This window comes from Poecilia mexicana, unplaced genomic scaffold, assembly GCF_051168715.1.
Source record: "Poecilia mexicana isolate PSO_F unplaced genomic scaffold, ASM5116871v1 scaffold_12, whole genome shotgun sequence".
Taxonomy (NCBI): domain Eukaryota; kingdom Metazoa; phylum Chordata; class Actinopteri; order Cyprinodontiformes; family Poeciliidae; genus Poecilia; species Poecilia mexicana.
The window spans coordinates 14514470-14533827 of NW_028263381.1; the positions used below are offsets into that span (position 1 = coordinate 14514470).

At 39.0% G+C, this 19358-nt stretch overlaps 2 protein-coding genes across 2 annotated transcripts; both read left to right on the plus strand.

The window, feature by feature from the left end:
* Nucleotides 1-2274: 2274 nt before the first annotated feature.
* nfkbil1 (nuclear factor of kappa light polypeptide gene enhancer in B-cells inhibitor-like 1) lies at nt 2275-5660 on the plus strand. Its single transcript, XM_014999880.2, has 4 exons — nt 2275-2862; nt 2965-3077; nt 4151-4259; nt 4330-5660. Exons 1-4 carry the CDS (start codon nt 2589-2591, stop codon nt 4908-4910), a joined length of 1077 nt encoding a protein of 358 aa, XP_014855366.2. The 5' UTR covers nt 2275-2588; the 3' UTR covers nt 4911-5660.
* Nucleotides 5661-5787: 127 nt separating this feature from the next.
* On the plus strand, nt 5788-18698 carry atp6v0a2a (ATPase H+ transporting V0 subunit a2a). The gene is made up of 21 exons (XM_014999879.2): nt 5788-6798; nt 6938-7061; nt 7981-8059; nt 8231-8328; nt 9168-9305; nt 9445-9542; nt 10235-10361; nt 10451-10533; nt 10616-10709; nt 10779-10991; nt 13078-13228; nt 13321-13460; nt 13555-13712; nt 13811-13901; nt 13982-14100; nt 15302-15512; nt 15599-15718; nt 15795-15908; nt 16157-16274; nt 16361-16532; nt 17778-18698. Exons 2-21 carry the CDS (start codon nt 6951-6953, stop codon nt 17878-17880), a joined length of 2538 nt encoding a protein of 845 aa, XP_014855365.1. The 5' UTR covers nt 5788-6798; nt 6938-6950; the 3' UTR covers nt 17881-18698.
* Nucleotides 18699-19358: the final 660 nt, after the last annotated feature.

Sequence of the window (19358 nt, forward strand, 5' to 3'; positions counted from 1 at the left end):
TAACCACCACAGTTTTTTGGATAGTCACATCAGCTCTAATTTAAGAGAAGAAAATATTAAACTTTTAAATAAAAGAACACCAGACCAATTGTAAAACATGGAAAGGAGTTGATTTTGTTCTCTGCGCAGGGTACAATAAAGTCTCACTTTCCCTGAGTGAAACATGTAAAGCACCTGGTTAAAGTTGGCCCAATCAAATATTACAGTGTTTGATCCTCCTATTTTCGTGGCAACGTTTTTTTATGGCAGGAAGTGCTAAACAAACGATCATTAAATTGACCAATGTAGCAAAAACATAGATTTAACATGACAGAAAGAAATATATTGTCATTTGCAAACTTCAGATGAAGAATTTTATGTTAAAGGAGAAGTAAAACGGTTCTCATGTTGATTTCTGTTCTTGTTATATCACTGTAGTTAATACTGTACCGTTGAAAGAACTGAATAAACCGAGATTGTTTTTTAAATTTTTACTTCCAAAGAAGTTTCTAAAGCAAAAATCCTTCCTGCCATGAAGTCTCCAACTGCTTTTCTTACATACATAAATAAATAATAGTAAAACCTGGAACAGTGAAGAACAGCATCCTGAAAACATCAGACATGGCAGTATTCATCATGATTATGAACAACTTAATCAGCTAAAACTAATTAAGCATAAATAGATGAAACAGGATCAGAATTTGGTCAAACTCATCTCAATGATTTAATCTCATATCCTGACTTCTGCACAGCACTATTTTCTATTACTGTTCTTATAAAACAAAAATCATACTCCATTTTTAATCTTTAGTTTAACAGATGCTGAAGATGACTGCAATGACTTCAGCAGAACATTTTAAGACAAAACCTGAAACAAATTGTGTTTATGTTTAAAAAAAAATCCTAGAATTTGTTATTATTATATGTCTATTTCTGTACTCATTTGTAAAAAAAAAAAAAAATGAATGAATGGTTCTTTGAGTGACATGAAATACGCATGTTAAAATAAAGTCCCAGCTTCTTGTAAATAGAGGCTCTTTGTTCAGTCTTGAAGGATAAAGTAAGAAGTCAGTCAGCTGCTGGGCAGCTGTTACAGCTGTTTCTCTGCACCAATATAGTCGTCAGTATGATGTCCAGGGTCATTAAATAAAACTATAACTTGTAAAAATTGAGAAAATTAGGCTTTTATCTTTTCATTTCACACTTCTTTGGCAGGTGGTTTGTTGAAAGTTGAGCTGTAAAATCCCACAGAAAGCATATAAGAGAACATACAGGGTCTGGATTCCTGTGGTATTATAAGGTACTGGTGTTAATTTGAGAAAGCAACTGCATCCTGAAAGTGTGAGCTGCATCACATAGGTGTTATCACATGCTAATTTAATGTTTTTTTTTATTTTCATGAGCCTAATCCTATCAAGCTAGAATGCAGATTTCATAGCAAACTAATTCAATTCAGACACAAAAATAAGAGCAGTTAATGTTAGCAATACAACGTTCTCCAAATTTCAGATCATGAAACACCAGATTTTTGATTCAAAAGTATAACGTAATCAGATTATCTCCATAAATGAAATACAATTTCAGAATGAATGCATTGATAAGGTCACATTTTATCCCACCAACGGCTATTCAAGTAGTCATAAATTAATGAAATGAGAGTAAATTGCGTATAAATTTGGTTTGTCATGTTATTATGATTCTGTTTAATTGGCTTAATAGCAGTGTTTGCATAGTTCAACAAGCGACAGCTGGGGTCACAAGTCTGTGCCGCAGTAATTATGTGGGAAATTTTAGAACCACAATGGTGCTGTAACGTACAATCAAACTTCTGTTTGTCATACTTTTCTAAGTATCAGTTATAGCAGGAAAAATTCCTCTCTTAGGAGTCTAAGTATTAAAAAACCGAATCTAAGTAAGCATTCTTGACCTTGTGATAGCCTGGTGATCTGGGTGTACTCCACCGCTTGCCCGCAACTCTAGTTGGTGTATCTTTGTAAGGGTAATCACATTGCTGCTTGTGATTCATGAAGATGAATTTTAACTTTTTAAACAATTTAAATACTATCAATAATTTCTTGCTTACTCAAAAATAGCTGGTGATAGGAACTTTGGGATTTTTAAAAAATGATTTTAGATACCTCAAATAAACTTGCCTCCTTTATCAACAGGTTTTTCATTGCAAAAATTCAGTTTCAGATACACATAGTGTTCTTCGCATAGAGACACGTGATTAAAGTGTGGACTAACAAATAAATAGGAATATCATGACAGACAGAATACCATTTTAGATCGCTAAAACTGTATATTTGGTTTGAAATAAATGAAGTACAGTCTGCTTTCAAGAACGTGTCTATTTCTAAAACAAAATGGCATACAGTAAAGCGGGGGTTAACCTTAGAAAACGAGGCTAACAGGGACACCCAGTGGTGACCTGGGGGAAAAAAATACATCCCCGGAACTTTGATGTGGATGTTTCTGGAAAACCCGGAGGTGTTTAACGGACGGAACAGTAAACAGAGGCCGAGGCCTTGTTCTTTGTTTGGTTAGAGTCTCCCTGAATGTAGGAATACAAAAATAGATATAGGTAATTCTAGGTGTTTGTTGGCAGAATGGTGTCCCACCGACAGGCCCGGGTGTGGAGGTATGTGGAAGATGGCAATCTACCGAAGCTGAAGTCGTACCTCCGAAAGCACCCGGACCTTGATGTGAACTTCTCCCAAGGAAAGATGCGGAGGAGCCCGCTGCAGCTAGCCTGCTCGCTGGAAGACGACGCTGTGATGCGGCTCCTGCTCAAACGAGGAGCCGATGTTCTCCACAGGGACCGACGGGGAAACACGGCGCTGCACATCGCCGCCAACATGGCGTTCGTAAACAGGAAAACTGGTGAGGAACTGGAGGCTTGCCTGCATCAGAATTAATACTCACAGCTGGCTTTTGTTTGGTTTAATTTCAGCTTTTTTTTTTTCCTACGTTTTTATCTCGTAGCTTATGAGGACTTGTTCGTACCTCTCAAGAAAAAATGCCCAGAAGCTTTGAATACCCCAAACAAAGCTGGGCTTACACCGCAAGACGTGCTGGACTTGATGAATGATTCACAGGTGAACAACTTGGTAAAACTTTAATACTAATCTTAAATACAACGTTATTTTTAATGATTAATATATGCCCAAACAAGCATGAAATACTCCACAACTACATCTTATACTTGGTTTTTCTAATTCAGATTGCATATATTTTGGTTTATGTTGCTAGTAGCAACATGTAGGACCAATTTTCATTTTGAGTTTATTCTCTTAATTTAACAAATTCCGTGATGAACTTACAAACACATTATCTTACCACACTTAACCACAGATCATAATTGCAAAATAACAGTGAGTGAATCAGGTCTCCAAAGAAGCTTTTTAAAGCTTATAGAGGGAACCTGGGAACATACATTTTTAATAAACTAATATTAAAAACACGACAAAAGCACTTCATTCATTTCGCATACCATACAAATACATGACTACATTTCTTTGCAGTTGACTGTGAGTAAGCAATAGAAACATACTTTAAATATGTAGAAGTCAAAGCAGGCACAAATCCACCCAATATTGGTGTGAAAGGGTTCCTGGTCAAGAAAGTTTGGTTCCAAACAGCAAAGGAGACAAGTCAACAGCAACATGTTTTCACAGCAGGGAGGACAAAAACACTTCCTGGACCAGTGAAGGACAACAAGAGGCAACAACAAAAGAAAGATGCTGCTGTTTGTGATTTTCCTTAAGCAAATAGTGACTTGGTGAAGTTTAGGATGATGGCTCTCAAAGACTTTGTGGATGAACATTATTTGCCAGAAAACTGTGAAATAAAATCCCTTCACTTTTATTAAGTGCGAAATAACTGAAGTGCAACCTAACTTGCTTTAAACTCGATAAAGTGAGGGTTTTGCACGTAAAAACTAGTTGTAAAAAGCACCAGATATGTGAGTAATGTCCCATTTGGTGCAGATTGGAAGAAAATAATAATAATAACTGGACTTTAGGAAGTTTGTGAATTGGGAAAGTTGAATAGGCAAAAAGTATAACAGAAGATGACATTTTATAACTTTCACCATCGCGTTCAAACTCCCTGAGTTGGTCTTTCTGCCAGCTAGGTGATATTTACATGTTCTTTCCCTTTATTTGTTCAGGCTGCAGGGAGCATGAGACATCCACCTGAGGCAGATCCTGAGAAGGACTGGATGGGGAAGCTCATCGGTGCATGCGAGGATGAATGTTTTGAAGCCTTTGGAGCATATGGTACATGTTTATTGCTAAATTTAAGATGCGATATTTTGCTGCTTTTAACTGTGACGCTTTTCTTTGGCAGCTGACGATTACCTACCTGTCGACGAAGAAGAGGAAGACTTTGGGGACTGGGCAGATCGTATCAGAAGAGAGTATTTTAACAAGAAACACACCGAAGCTCAAAGACTGGCAAGCTCGTCTTCCAAGCGGAAGAAAGAAAAGAGGAAACAAAAAGTGGAAAGCACTAAGGAGCTGCACGAAAGGTTGCAGAGAGAACACGAGGAGTACCTGGCTCGAGCGGCACGCAAAGAGGAAGAGATCCGGCGGGGAAAGAAACGGCAGTACGATGAGAAATGTGCCGCCACGTTCAGCACAGCCGCCTCGGCGTCGGCAGGCACGAAGCTGAGCTACGGCGACATCCCCTGGCCGGCTCCCAGGGGCACCGTCCGGGAGATGCTGGACGTGATGCTGCACGGTGTGGACCGAAAGGACCAGGCGGCGTTTCGCAAGGCTCTCCGGAAGCAGCAGACGCTGTGGCATCCTGATAAGTTTGCCCAGCGGTGTGAGGCTCGACTGGAGGAGAAGGACAAGAAGCGGATTCTGGACACGGTGACGGCTCTGTCGCAGGAACTCAACAGCCTGGCTCAGAGTCTGAAAGCTTAGAAGTTGTTAAACTCATCACATGCACCATATTTACTGGCAACATAGTCCTTGGTGTCAGTTCAAATTCACAGAGAAATTGTTGGTGTAAAATGAGGGAGTCCTTGGAAGAAAAAACACTCAGATTAAAACAGGCAGATTAAAAAGATGGGACACTTCATGCCTTAAATATTTATCTTTTTAGGATGCAAAGATGATGCAGCATATATATGAGTGAACAGGTTGAAATCATACATACAGGATCAGATATTTACAGAGACTCCCACCAAATATGGCTGTAGATAAGCCAGACACTGACTTGAAAAAGTTCCTGGCAGGATATTTGATTATTCATGCTATTAGAAATTGTATTTAAATGTATTAGTTTCTTGATATGATTCCAACTTGTAAGCATTCATTCAGAGTTGAAGTTAGGACTGGAGGAATGTCCTTCAAGTTCTGCAAAATTAGTTTTAAATAATTTTGGACAAGATTGACTTCATACAAACAAGGAGAGTGTTGGGAGGAGTCTCATCACCAGTGAAAACACTACCAAGTGTCAAGCAAAGTGGTGGTAGCATTGTGCTGAGGGTCTGTTTTACATTACACAAAGTGAAGGGAATATTGAAGACTGAGGATGACTTCCAAACTATCTTTTAGTGCAGAGCTCTGTTTCTCTAAATAAAAAAATTGTTTTGTTTTTGATTTAGCAATATTTGTAAACACGTTTTATTTCCTGACTGCAATATATTAAAAAAAAAAATCTAAAAACCATTTGTGTTGAATCGTTTCTCAGAAAAACAAAAATATTCACAGCTCAATGTCGTTATATTACTATCCATCTAGGCAGAGTGATATACGTGTTTTGTCTTGTTTTTTTTTTTTTTTTTCTTTTCTTTCTTTTTTTTTTTTTTTTTTTTTTACTTTGAAAGTATCTCGAATAAGACATCTTAAAAAGAAAACGGCCTGTAGTCGGCCAGTTTACGGCGATGGAACCGAATAAGAAAATATGATGGTTGCCAGGTTTGTGAGCTACATCCCCCTTTAAAGATTATGGCCAATCCCGCATAAATTAAAAAAGACAAAGGAATGAACTACATTGATTTCACTAACTGATCGTAACTTTTGCTCTTAAAGCTGATTAAGTCGAATATGAAACAACAGAGATGTTAATAATAAGAAGGCTACCGTTTAATTGTTTTTTTTTTTTTTTTTATCGTGGAACAGCGTTACCTTTTATATTTCTTAGTTTGGACAATGCCTTTGAGTTTAGGATTTACGGTTCTGCTTCTGCAAAATTAATCTGCAAATGTTGTCGATAAATTACCATTTAAAGCCGGAACTGCGTTTAAAAACATTGTGGAAGGCGAGTTTATTTGTGTGCACACACAATTAGCAGATAAATAAAATCTTACTGGCACAGCGGCACTCTCTAAATCACAGCAAAAACACGCTTACTTTCGGAGGCGGCGACTGTACCTGGCAACCCAGAGACGCAATCTGTGTCAATTGCCGTGGAGCGAATAAAGGCCGTAGCCTATTTCTGACTGGGGCTTATTTTTGTTTAACATGCGAAGCTGTCTTTTGCTCGTCTACACGCCGGGTTGATGATTCATTTTTACTAACCTTGTTGCTCGTTTTTGTTCTTTCCGACTAGCGTTGCTTGGTTACCGTTTTCCCCCCTTTCCGCGCCGTAGCGGCAGGTGTATAAGGTAAAGTGGCTTCAGGATGACGCCTTTCTCTTTCATCGCTCGACGCGAAAATAAGACTCCTTAGGCGAGCTTCTGTCTTTGTTCGCTGGACGTTTTCTTATTGGATATTATTTTGAAAGAGGGGTAAAGAAACCAGGAGCCGGAATGTGGATAATTAAATTTTTCAACCAGTCGTCGCTAATAGACAGTAATTAATCAGTGTAAGTTAATTGTCTGAAGGGGATTACTTTGGTTGAATACTTTAATGTGCTGCGTTGGGTTGTAGCAGGCAGCTCGGTGTTCAGGATCAATCGGCCACAGGAAGATTATCAGCCCTGTCTGTCTGACTGTCTGTGGCAGATAAAAAATAAAAATGGTGTTTCGGAGTGAGGAAATGTGCTTGGCGCAATTGTTTCTGCAGTCCGGCTCTGAATATGACTGCATCAGTGAGCTGGGAGAGCTGGGGCTGGTCGAGTTCAGAGATGTGAGTACAAATAGAGCCACAGTTTGCACATCTATCTAGAAATCTAGAAATCTATCTAGAAATGGAGTATGAAAAATATTTGTTTCCACACTTTTTACTCTATACTGTCTTAAAGTTTTATCCATCCATCCCATCCATCCATCCATCCATCCATATGTTTTATCATCCATCCATTCAACTGTCTTTTTTTCGTGGCTGATCTAAACCTGTCACAATAAGCAATAAATCAGTCAATTGCATCATAGATTAAAAACAAGCTCAATTTTTTTCATTTTCATGATTTGTATTTTTTTTTAATCTTTTCTCTCTTTTTTACCGAAACCTCGACAACAGACGTCTTCAGTTTGGTTCATTTTTTTAAAAAGACAATTTTGTTTACAGACACTTCATAATTCATTTTATTTGTTGTTTCTGCTGTTTTGTTGATTTATTTTGGATATTTAAAATGTCTTCCAGTTCCAGTGTTAAATGTTGATTAGAATTTAAAGTTTAATTATCACTGAGGATCTGTTCTTGCATTATTATGCCATGGCCATTATATTACTTGAAAATCGTCGCAAAACAACAACATTATCATTTATCGCAATAACTTCTGGAAGAATTGATCATCCAGCAGAATTTGTTACCCTGACATTCGTAGGCCTATCCATCAATAAATGTTCTCCATGTGTTATGCATGTTTGAGTTGGAATTTTGTTGTTTTTTTTGTAAATTTTTCTAAATGACATTTGTTGTGAATTGGCATTATGTAAATAAATTGAATTGAATTAAAATCTGGCTGTGGAATCGTAGTTTTTAGCCATCTTTAAATTAAGCTGTTAAAGACCAATCTTTAAACCACTGTGGTGGCGGTAATTATATTTCCACACGCGTGCTGTGCTGCCACCTCGCCTGACTAATGGTGCTCCTCTGATTTCAGCTCAACCCCAGTGTCAGCTCATTCCAGCGGCGCTTCGTCAGCGAAATCAAGAGATGCGAGGAGATGGAGAGAATCCTGGGTAAGTCTCTGTGTACCTGGGATGTGGAAGCAGCCTGAGCGTACATCCTTAACAAAACGTTATGTGTTTAGTGAGCAAGGAATTGCTGGCTGACTGTATTTTGTGTTATAGTGAGTGGTTGTGATGTGCCTTATTTCTTCCTATAAGTGACAATTTTCTTAAAACACACAGGCTTCCTTTTAAGGGAGATCCAGAAGGCTAAAATCGCCGTGCCTCAAGAAGACGAGAGTCCGCTTGCTCCTCCACCCAGACAGGTCCTGGAGATCATGGTAAGTGTACAGAAATGCTTGTATACAGCTTCTTTTTTATACCCTTAAGATCATAACGTTAATTATATTTAGTTTCCTGCTGTGACTGAAAATACTCAGACTTTTATGGCTTCAGCCTCAGATTTAGTCTGGCCTCTGAAATTCATCTAAACCTGACAAAAACATACTGGTTTCTGTCAGTAACTGAGGAATCTCCTCTGGAAGTTGTTGTTTAGCTCTTCAACCCATAATTAGGTTTGTTGCCAATCATCCCATTTTTTTTTCTTAAAACTGAGCTCTGTTTCAAGGCCAGTAGTGGAAAATTCACTTAATCTCGCAATTTTCACCTTGTGACAATTATTTTCACTTTTAGCAGTGGAAAGTAGCGCCTTTGAATGCCCAGGATTATTATTTTTTGAAGGAATGACGAGCAAAAACAATAAACCCAGTTTTTAATCCAGCAGCATAGTTTTGCTTTTTTTTTCAGTTGAGTTGGGAAAACAACAAGACATGAAGAAATAAAGAGTTTTAAGAAAACGTATAACTGCATAATTATAAGACAGCAGGTAGTTATTACGACATAGTTATTAGTAATGAGTGTCATTTGGTTCAATACAGACCCACATTTTTAGAGAATTCTGGGAAATGTAGTTGAGGAGATAAAGAGATGATATATTAATTTATCCTTGCTTAAGATGTGGATCTCTTCTGGAGATTTAGAGATCACCTGCACACCTCTTTACAGCCACAGAGGTTTAGGCCTGAATTGTCGACAAATAACTAATTCACAAATTTGATATGAACGTGGTATTGTGCTGCCGAATGTGAAGTTAAGCTGGCGTTCTCTCTCTTCCGTGCAGGAGCAGCTTCAGAGGCTGGAGATGGAGCTCAGCGAGGTGGCGAAGAACAAAGACAAGCTTCAGAGGAACCTGCTGGAGCTCACAGAATACACACACATGCTGAAGATCACCCGGACCTTCATACACAGCCGCTGCAGAGTGAGTCTCATTGTAACTCAGTCGCTCGTATCTCCTTTTCTGATTAATAACACATCCCTGGCATTGTATAGTTAATGTAATCTGTGATTAATATGTGGCAATAGCCTTCTAATGTCGGCATGTTCTTGTTTAAATCTAGCATGAAGCTCTTGGTCCCCAGTATGAAGAGTTCCCCACCATGGAGACGGACTCGGCTACAGGAAGCACTGGCATGCAGAGGCTTGGAGCTAAGCTGGGGTGAGCTGCACCACCAAATGTTTACTTCACTGGTATGAGAATCTGAATGTGTGTGGTACATACACAAAGGTTTCGACCTAAATGCAAAATGTATTCCACTGACTTATTTTTCTGCTGCAAAAACAATCTAGCACAACACATTAATTATTAAAGTATTTAAGTTATAAATATGTATTTTTTGCAACTTGCAAGTCAAGTCAAGTTTATTTGTGTAGCACATTCAGCAACAAAGCAGTTGTAAGTGCTTTACATCATAAAAAAAACATAATTCAGTCACCAATTATGAAACAAGCAATCGGTATTACAATTTGTCAAATAGCATAATCAAAACTATCACTTACTACTAGTCAAAGGCAGCTCTAAACAGGTCTGAAAGTTTGTTCCAGATTAGAGGAGCGTGGGAACCGAATGCTGCTTCTTGTAGCTTAACACTTTTAATACGTTTTATGTCCTTGAAATATTTTCAGAGGACATAAAATGTATGTCCTTTTCATATTTTACAGTCACCTTCCTTCAGCCAATTGACTTTTTGCTCCATGGAGTAGCATAAAGCTCCAGTCTCTCCAGCGCTTTCTCTTGCAGCTCATGAAACCTGAATAACGCTAACTGATCCATGCCTAGCCGCAGCACTAGATGCCATAATTTGGTTGGAAAACACATTGTGGACCTAATCTGATCTCTCCTGGGTGCAGCTTTATTTCAGGACTCATCCAGCGGGTGAAGGTGGAAGCCTTTGAGCGCATGCTGTGGAGAGTGTGCAAAGGCTACACGATCCTGAGCTACACAGAAGTGGACGAGAGCCTCGCCGATCTCGACACCGTGAGACACGTCCTAGAAAAGTTACTTTTTGTGCTTTACGTCCGTTTCTCCGGCTGATATCTTAAGGCTGTTGAATTGCGTGATTTCAGGGGGAAATAAGCAAAAGCGTTGTGTTTCTCATCTCCTTTTGGGGAGACCAAATTGGACACAAAGTTCAAAAAATCTGCGACTGGTATGTAAGCATTTGTTGTCCTACCGTTTTAGTCGCTCATGCATTCTTCTCTGTCATCAGCGTCTGTCCTTGTCACTCCTAGTTACCACTGCCACTTATATCCGCACCCTGAGAATGACGAGGAACGCGCAGACGTGTTGGACAGCTTACGAACTCGGATCCAGGACCTCAACAACGTAGGATCGAACGTCTCTGGAGAGGACAGTGAGCATGTGGAACATCCTAATAACTGTTGTCTCCCGCAGGTGCTTCATCGCACCGATGACTACTTGAGACAAGTTCTGCAGAAGGCTGCTGAGTCAGCCTACACCTGGGTTGTGCAGGTGAAAAAGATGAAGGCTATCTATCACATCCTCAACCTGTGCAGCTTTGACGTTACCAACAAGTGTCTGATTGCCGAGGTTTGGTGTCCCGTCAGTGACTTGGCAAACCTGAGGGGGGCGCTAGAAAAGGGTTCGGTGAGTCTGACCTGGAGCTGATTGTTTATGAGCGAATAATGTGGCCATAAAAATGTGATTGTTTTAAGATATTTCCTTTTCAAAAAAATCAAAACTTTTAAATTGACTTCATCAGCCTCTTAAATGAATCTTTTCCTTTTAAGATATATTTTATGTTGCCTCGCAGGTGATAGTGAGAGGTAATTTCTTAAATCTAATAACCTGGTTGTAGAAACTGTATTGTTTCCACTTAAGTAAATAAGCAAATTTTTTTGACAGATCAAAATCACACAAAGCTTAAAAATTCAAACATGAAAAAGATAAAATAATATTTAAACAAATATCTTGAATAAGAATATTTTTAGCTGCCTTTTAAATGACTTAAGACTCTTAAGGCAATGTAAAAAAAAAAAAAAAGGGAGCTTGTTAAACAGTCAAGGTTCAACAGTCTGGACAGACAGAGTGATCGCCTTGAGAAAAGTAAAACTCAGGAATTAAATTAAATTCTTTTATGAACAGGAAACTAGTTAAAATACATAAAAAAGTAGGAGTAATTGTTAATTAAGAGCCTCGCTCCAGAGTTTTTGACTAACTGAAGGTGATCAGTGTTTTTTTGTTGATAAATGTGAAAAGTCGAGCTCCGGACTGGAAACCTACTTTAGACTGGAAATATGTCTCAAATGGTAAAAACGAATTGTGTTGTAGCGTAACCTCACAGGGACACTGATCAGATAAAACAATCTGCAATTCTTTGTTTTGGCGCGAGGGCAGAATTCAAATGAATTTGCTGCTTTTATTTAAATTTCTTAGAGTCACTGGAGATAAAACTGCAAGTGACAAAATGTGTTGGTGTCTCAAGTTTTAGTCTATAATCTACAACTGACGAAGCGTGTGGTGAGTTCAGCTGTGTTGTAGTTTAAGCTGCAGAGTGTCGACCGCTGTCAATGACTGCCTCAGCTCTCAGCTGAATATTATTGAATGACCCCTGAAGGAACTTTTGACCATGTTTAGAAGGATTTGGGCCGCTGGGCTGGAACTAGTTTTGGTGTCCAATCCACTAAAGATTTAAAGGTTTCTTTGAGGTCTGACCTGTTGCTTCTGATTTTTGTTTTATGATAGCAATATTTTCAGTTTTTAAAGACAAGAACACACAATAGCAAAAGAAATGTCCCGTAAGTTTTGAACTTAATAATTGTGTAGCTAGCGATAGCTGTAATTATTCGTCATATCTTCTAAACCTTTATCAAATTTGTAATAAGCTAAAAAAAATTGCATTAAGCTACTGCTTGTTTATGAATTCATAGGCTAAAAATGGTAGAAGTTTTTAGTTTTGATGTGTTTAATGAATTTGTAAGTATCTAAGGAGATCATCGATTGAAGGAAGAATTGTTTGATTCTAATCTTTCCCCGATTGATTGCTGCATCTAACTGGGAACATGTCATCTCTTAGTTGATCATTACTCTAATACAAGTTTTCAGCTTGTAACTCTTTAAGAGTAACTGTGTTTATGCAAAAAGAGAAAAAAAATTGCTTCATGTGTTTTATCTTCAGCCAAAGAAGTGGGAACAGTTTGTCTTTGGGACAGGTTGCTGCTAGGAACCACATGCCAAGATTAGGTTCTTTGCTACATTTGGAAATCTTTTTATTAATATCAGTTTGAGTCATAAACTTGAGATAAGAGCTAACCAGACTATTTAACTATTTAGTTTAAATAAGGTCCTGGACAGGAAATGAGAAGAAAAGCAGCCAAAGTCTAAAACATTCAGATAGCCTGGAGAACTGCTGATAAAGAGCACTTTAAAAGATTAAAAGAAAATATGTGTGCTTGAAAGAAATGGGAACTGACATTTGGCAAAAACCAAATGGGCATTTGTAGCATTTTTGGTTTATTAAAACCAACTAAACCCATAAATCAGTTTCTCTCAAAGGAGATGTTGTGGCCGATGTTTTCAGATCAAAAGGGGCCATCAAACACTTTGGAAGGACAGTTTCTCACATTAAATACGACAGACTGCCAGATGTCGTTTCCTTTATTTCTATTATTTCATTTTACTGTCTGTCGTTACCAAATCCCTCATTTTCTCCCATTAATTTATTTTTAATCAGAGGAAAGGAGATGCCACTGTCCCCTCCTTTGTAAACCGCATCCCAAGCAGCGACACACCGCCGACGCTTTTAAGATCCAACAAGTTCACCACAGGCTTTCAGAGCATCGTGGAGGCTTATGGGGTGGGGGACTATCGCGAGGTAAGCCCAGGTAAGTCCTTGTTTTCCTGAGGGAAAGTGAAGTTATCCACAATTTCCTCCCCGAAAAAATACTCACCGTATTTGTGGGGTGGGGTTTGTCAGCTCCTTACACCATCATCACGTTCCCCTTCCTGTTTGCCGTGATGTTCGGGGATCTCGGCCACGGCGTGATAATGAGCCTCTTCGCCCTGTGGATGGTGCTGACGGAGAAGAATCAGAAGAAGAAGCGTTCTAGTAATGAGGTGGGAATAAATGCTCACTTTTAACCTGAATGAAGCGTTGGCTATCATTTTTTTTAAATCAAATTCATTTTTTACATTTTTATGTTGATCCCAGATCTGGATGACGTTCTTCCACGGGCGTTACATCATCCTGATGATGGGACTTTTCTCCATCTACACCGGACTCATTTACAACGACTGTTTCTCCAAGTCTCTAAATATATTTGGCTCTGGATGGAGCGTGAAGGCTATGTTCACCAATCAGCAGTGGACGTAAGCACAACATTAAACCTTTTCATAAAAACCAGTGAGCAGTAGACTTAGTTTCTTAACAGATCCCTCATAACATGCTCACTTCTTTCACTTTGTAGCAACAAAACAGTCCAAACAAACGCTTTGCTCACGTTAGACCCGAATGTCAGTGGTGTTTTCAGCGGACCGTATCCATTCGGCATTGATCCTGTGAGTAGATGCGCTCAAAAGCTACAGTCACCTGCATGTCTTGAGTACTTAGATGCTTTTTTTTTTTCTTGTTCAATCAGATTTGGAACCTGGCTGTGAATCGTCTGTCCTTCCTCAACTCTTACAAGATGAAGATGTCAGTCATCGTTGGCGTCATTCACATGAGCTTTGGCGTGGTGCTGAGTGTCTTCAACCACTTGTAAGAGGCTTTTCACTTTCCCATGGAATTATCTAAAACCTGTTTAATGTTCAAAAGCTGGGATTCTCTGGATGCTGGTGAAGCAGAGAAGGAAACTGGTTGTAAAATCTACGACGGTCAAGAAAGTTGTGCAGAAAGAGATTTGCAAGATGATTTGAGTTTCAAGAAAAACGTTTTTGAAACTCATAAAATGATAACGGCCATCTTTGGTGTTATATCATGCCCATAATATTGATAATCCTTGTGTATTGCCTTCTCCTCCCTGCTCATAGTCTGGTTGTTTTTTTAAATGGAAAAACACAAAGCTTACAGTAATTGAACTAGCGATATGATGCAAAATATAAAATAAAAAAAAAACAAAAAAAAATCAGACACACCATGAATGCCTCTACTAATAAATTTCGTTTCTATTGACATATTGAACGTCTTCAGTATGTGAAAATGTTGCCTGATCTGGAGTTTTATTTATGTACGTCATTTCTTAATCGTACATATTCTAGTTTCTTGTCTCTATGGTAGATGCACAAAGACAAAACAAACAGAGCTAACTGTAACTTAATGATTAAGCAATAAAAGATAAAGTGAAATAAAGACAATTATGCAACCAAATTTTAACCAAGTTGATGCCGGATTGATTAATTAGTTTCAGCGCTTTCCTGCCGCTGATTCATGTCCCTGTTGGCCCATCGTTCTCCCGGTCTGACTTGTTCCTCCTGAGTCAGCATTACCCAGCACACAAATGTCCACCAATCACGGTGATAGGAGTTTTGCACACATGTGTTTGTTGTATGACGAATTACTAGTAGTCGTCATCCTGGATTTTGTTTCACATTTTTCTGTAAAATCTACTGGAACTGTGCTGTAACCCAATAAGGAAACCAGAACGATCAGACTTTTTTCCCAGCTGGGAACAGATTATTCCAATTCCCTTGTTTGTCAGCGGATGCACCATCATAAGCAGCCCAGCTGGCTGCTGCGTTACTCAGCAATTAAATCTGTTGTGCAGAATTTTAATAACCATTGTTAGGTCGACACATTACTCGCAAACCATTGCACAAAAAACACATCGCAAAAGTATTCATACCCCTCCGACCTTTTTTCCATGTTAAAACCAAGGAAAGTTGCATATTGCCATACTGATTCTGTAACCCTTGGTCAAGCCTAATACTATGACTTTTTATGCCTTCTCCTCTCTTTTCAGGCATTTCCGACAGAAATTCAGCGTTTATCTGCTGTTTCTTCCCGAGCTGCTCTTCCTGATCTGTCTCTTTGGCTACCTGGTCTTCATGATTCTCTACAAGTGGTTGGCTTTCAGTGCACGCAACTCCAGCCAGGCTCCCAGCATCCTCATTCACTTCATCAACATGTTTGTCATGCAGGGGAAGGATGTAACGCCTTTGTATCCGGGACAGGCATGTGCCGGCACCGTCTACTCGTCGAGTTTATTTATAATCTTTCATTGAAGCTTGAGTTTAATCTTGTCGGTCTCATTTCTCAGACTGGCCTGCAGGTCTTCCTTCTCCTGATTGCTGTGATGTGCGTTCCCGTGTTGCTGCTGGGGAAACCTCTCTACTTGTACTGGCAGCAGCGCGGCGGCAAAGGCCTGCGCAGACGCAGAGTAAGTCCAGTCAAAGACTTTGGGTCGTCTTAATTCAGCTCACAGGGGTTCATTGTAGTTTCTTGGCTCACCTCAGGGTTATGAGAGGGTGAGGCGTGTGAGCGAGGATGACGGCTCCATAACGTCCATTCATGAGGAGGACGAAGAGGAGGGATTTGATGAAGTGACCAGCAGAGAAGCTCCTAAGCAGGTCAGAGAACAGTGACTCTTTTATTGACGTCTGTTTTTTTTCCATCCGCTTCGACAAGTTAATGCTGTTTGCACATTAAGAAGGAGAAAAAGTAGGACGACAGAACAAGAATCAGCTGCGGAGGAAATTTAATATCATCTGAATCTGTTAAATGGATCTAAAACTCTGAGAACAACAGGATGCTTAGATTATCTTAACTTGATTTTTATCGTAAAAATGAAGTTAATATCTCATGTACGGCTTTGCAGTTTGACTTTGCAGACGTGCTGCTGCATCAGGCCATCCACACCATAGAGTTCTGCCTGGGCTGCATTTCCAACACTGCGTCTTACCTGCGCCTGTGGGCGCTCAGCTTGGCTCACGCCCGTGAGTGCGACCAGAGAATAACGGCGTGCTCCCTTCGCCTCTTTCCTTCTGCCGATTCTTTATCTTAAATCACTTCATTTCCACAGAGCTGTCAGAGGTGCTGTGGGCCATGGTGATGCGCCTGGGTTTCAAGGTCACCACAAAAGTCGGGGTGGTGTTTCTGGTCCCCGTGTTCGGCCTTTTCGCCATGCTCACTGTGTCGATCCTGCTGGTCATGGAAGGCTTGTCGGCGTTCCTCCATGCTCTGCGACTTCACTGGTGAGTCTATGTTTAGTAAGCAAGTACATTAGGGCACTTTTCTAAAACTGTAACTATTTAATCACCAAGTAGCATTGATAAGTTCATTTATTTGAGTCAGGCACACAAATGAATAATCAAGATGCGCCGAAAAATTGTTCGGGTGACCAGAATCAGCTCAGTTTTATCTTGGTCGACCCTTGTCCAACCGGTTGAAACGTCAACAATCCAATCTCGTTCTGTCAGTCAATGCATTATTTAAGTGCTACAAAGTTTATGTAGAAATTCTGTCATTGACCAGACTCAAAGTCAGTCATTTTCAGGACAGATGAGATTTTTAATAAGGGAGTCAGAGGAAACATATCATTCTTCGACGTGTCCTGACATATTTGAGAAACGAGGAAGACCATGATTTCAACAGAAAGGTTGAACAAAGTACAGCAAAGTTCTGGTTTAGCTTTTTGAGCTTTAACAAAGACAAAACATTAAAAAATGTCTTTAAAATGTTGATTTTTCTAAGCATTTTGTATGCGTTTTTAAAATGTTAGTAAAGATTTGTTTAACAGACCCCTGATCTGACCTGATCAAATCTAGGGTAGGACATAAGGATATGAATAAAACACATAGCCACATATTGAGAAAACTACATTCTTACATATGCAGGAGCAAATTGATAAAAGTGATATACAACAAAACCTATATATAGATAAGTATGTGGATGCAGAATCAACAACATGAGACTCCAAAAATGAGACATGGAATTATGCTGAGAACATAGATGATCAAATAGAGATGCCGAATGGCTTTAAATTAATTAATATAAACAGAAAAAAAACATCAGAATCTGGACTAACAACATTACAAGATACCCATAACAATTATTTCTCTTCATTATATGTGGTTGTTATTGAAGCTTGTTTTCCTGCCCTTCAAAACCACAAAAGTTACTTATTAGTTTGGAAAATAGTCTTTTAAATAATAAACTTAAATATAGTTACATTTACAGGATTTTATTAGATATAAATTTGTGTTTCTATCCTAAGCGGTCCTGAAAAGTCAGGAATGAATGTGTGCTCTTGCTATGGATCAGCATGAAAAGGGAAAAAAAAATATTTCCAGACACGAGTTCATATCATATTTTCTATTTTAATCATCAAGCCATCTGATAAATCAAAGAAAACTCTGATACGGCAGATATGTAGAAACCATGAGTGTTTATTCTGCCCACATTAAAGTGTTCCTGGTTGTTTTTCTGTTTGATCCCAGGGTGGAGTTTCAGAACAAATTCTACCATGGAACCGGTGTCAAATTCCTGCCCTTCGACTTCTCCCAGCTGCCCTCGGTTTTTGAGCAAGACGGCTTGCTTTAACCCCCCTAAAGCGGCGGTGGACGTGCGCTTCGGCAGAATTTACAACTGTGAAGGTTTAGTGAGCGTTAGAATGATTCATTCTGTGACAACAGCAAACCCTCAAGACTCTGAACTGAAGCTCATCCTCGTAGCAACATTTGTCACCTTGATGGGTTTTTAAATGCTATCGGCCTGTGCTGACTGCCTTACTATTCTACCCAGCACACCTCTGGAGAGACGGAGGTACAAAACAATGTTTCTTTCTGTTGATCTTGTCACTTTCTGGATGAGTTACTGCTCAGCACCTTCTGTCACCTGCTGAGTGATTTTTAAATGTATTTTATTTGCATTGTGCTGTGTAAAATGGCTTTGTATGCTTGGTATTTAAAGAGCTCAAGTCAGTGCCATAGAGATTGAGTAAAGGGGTGCCATTTTATCTTCTTCATGTAATAAAGGTAAAGCTGCAGGCGTCCATAATCAGCAACACATTAAACATTTCGACCCTTTACTGAGATTTCTTTTACCATAAAGCACTTTGCAGAAATGATTGTACAATGTAAAGTTCTCACTACTGACTGTGACGATGCCAAATGAAAATAGTCACTTGTTGCTATTTGCATATTTACTTACTGTTGCATTCATTTACACTTGCGATCCCTTGTTATTAAAAACATGATCCAAAAACACCATTAGAAAACATAGTTAGGTCTTTCTTTGATTTTACAGCTTATTCCATTTGTTAATGATAATGATTCATGATATTTATCTAACTTACTGTCTGTACAAGAGTAATATTTTACCATTCTGATGTGTCAAATAAAGGTTTTGACAAAGGCAAATGAAGCAGAGATGTTGGTTTCCATGGAATAGAGAGGCGGGTTTTACCACAGACTGGTCACCAGTCCATCACAGGGCAGCATTAGAAAATCCCTCATTCAACATTTCTTTTGGGGAAAAAACACTTTTTCATTTTTCTTTTACATAATTTCCAGTTCTACATATATCTCTACCTATGCTGTTATTATTTTGTATTAAGTCTTTGGAAGCGACGTAGGCTCATAACATCAAAGATTTTCTATATCCAACAGTGGACATAAGTTTCTGGCACATAAATTGATCCTTTGTTTTACAACAGACACATCTTTAGAGTTTGTATATGTTATCTTTGAGCTGCACAGTTCTGAAAATAAAATAATCACATTTAATATGCATAATATCTCAATTGCAGAGGATGTTACATTTGGTGGACGATGATATTTCAGCCTGCCACTGTTCTATTGATTTTTTTTCCTGCTTTATATATCCGTACCTAGAAATAGATCTTAAGGATCAAGAAATCTGGGTGTATTGATGGACTCAGACCTGAACCTTTTATCTGATGAACATTCCCAGGATTAAGGGACTTATGTCCCAGCAAGATCTTGAGAAACTCATCCATGCCTTTATCTTTAGTCGAGTTGATTACGGCAGCATTGTTTTCACAGTTCTGCTTAAAAGAT

Bases quoted from the DNA above. Each gene is read 5' to 3' on its own strand.
- nfkbil1 (XM_014999880.2), top strand. From the start codon at position 2,589: ATGGTGTCCCACCGACAGGCCCGGGTGTGGAGGTATGTGGAAGATGGC. The intron at 3,078-4,150 runs GTGAACAACTTG...TTATTTGTTCAG, and splicing joins ACTTGATGAATGATTCACAG to GCTGCAGGGAGCATGAGACA. The intron at 4,260-4,329 runs GTACATGTTTAT...TTTCTTTGGCAG, and splicing joins TGAAGCCTTTGGAGCATATG to CTGACGATTACCTACCTGTC.
- atp6v0a2a (XM_014999879.2), top strand. From the start codon at position 6,951: ATGGTGTTTCGGAGTGAGGAAATGTGCTTGGCGCAATTGTTTCTGCAG. The intron at 14,101-15,301 runs GTAAGAGGCTTT...CTCTCTTTTCAG, and splicing joins CTGAGTGTCTTCAACCACTT to GCATTTCCGACAGAAATTCA. The intron at 15,909-16,156 runs GTCAGAGAACAG...ACGGCTTTGCAG, and splicing joins GCAGAGAAGCTCCTAAGCAG to TTTGACTTTGCAGACGTGCT.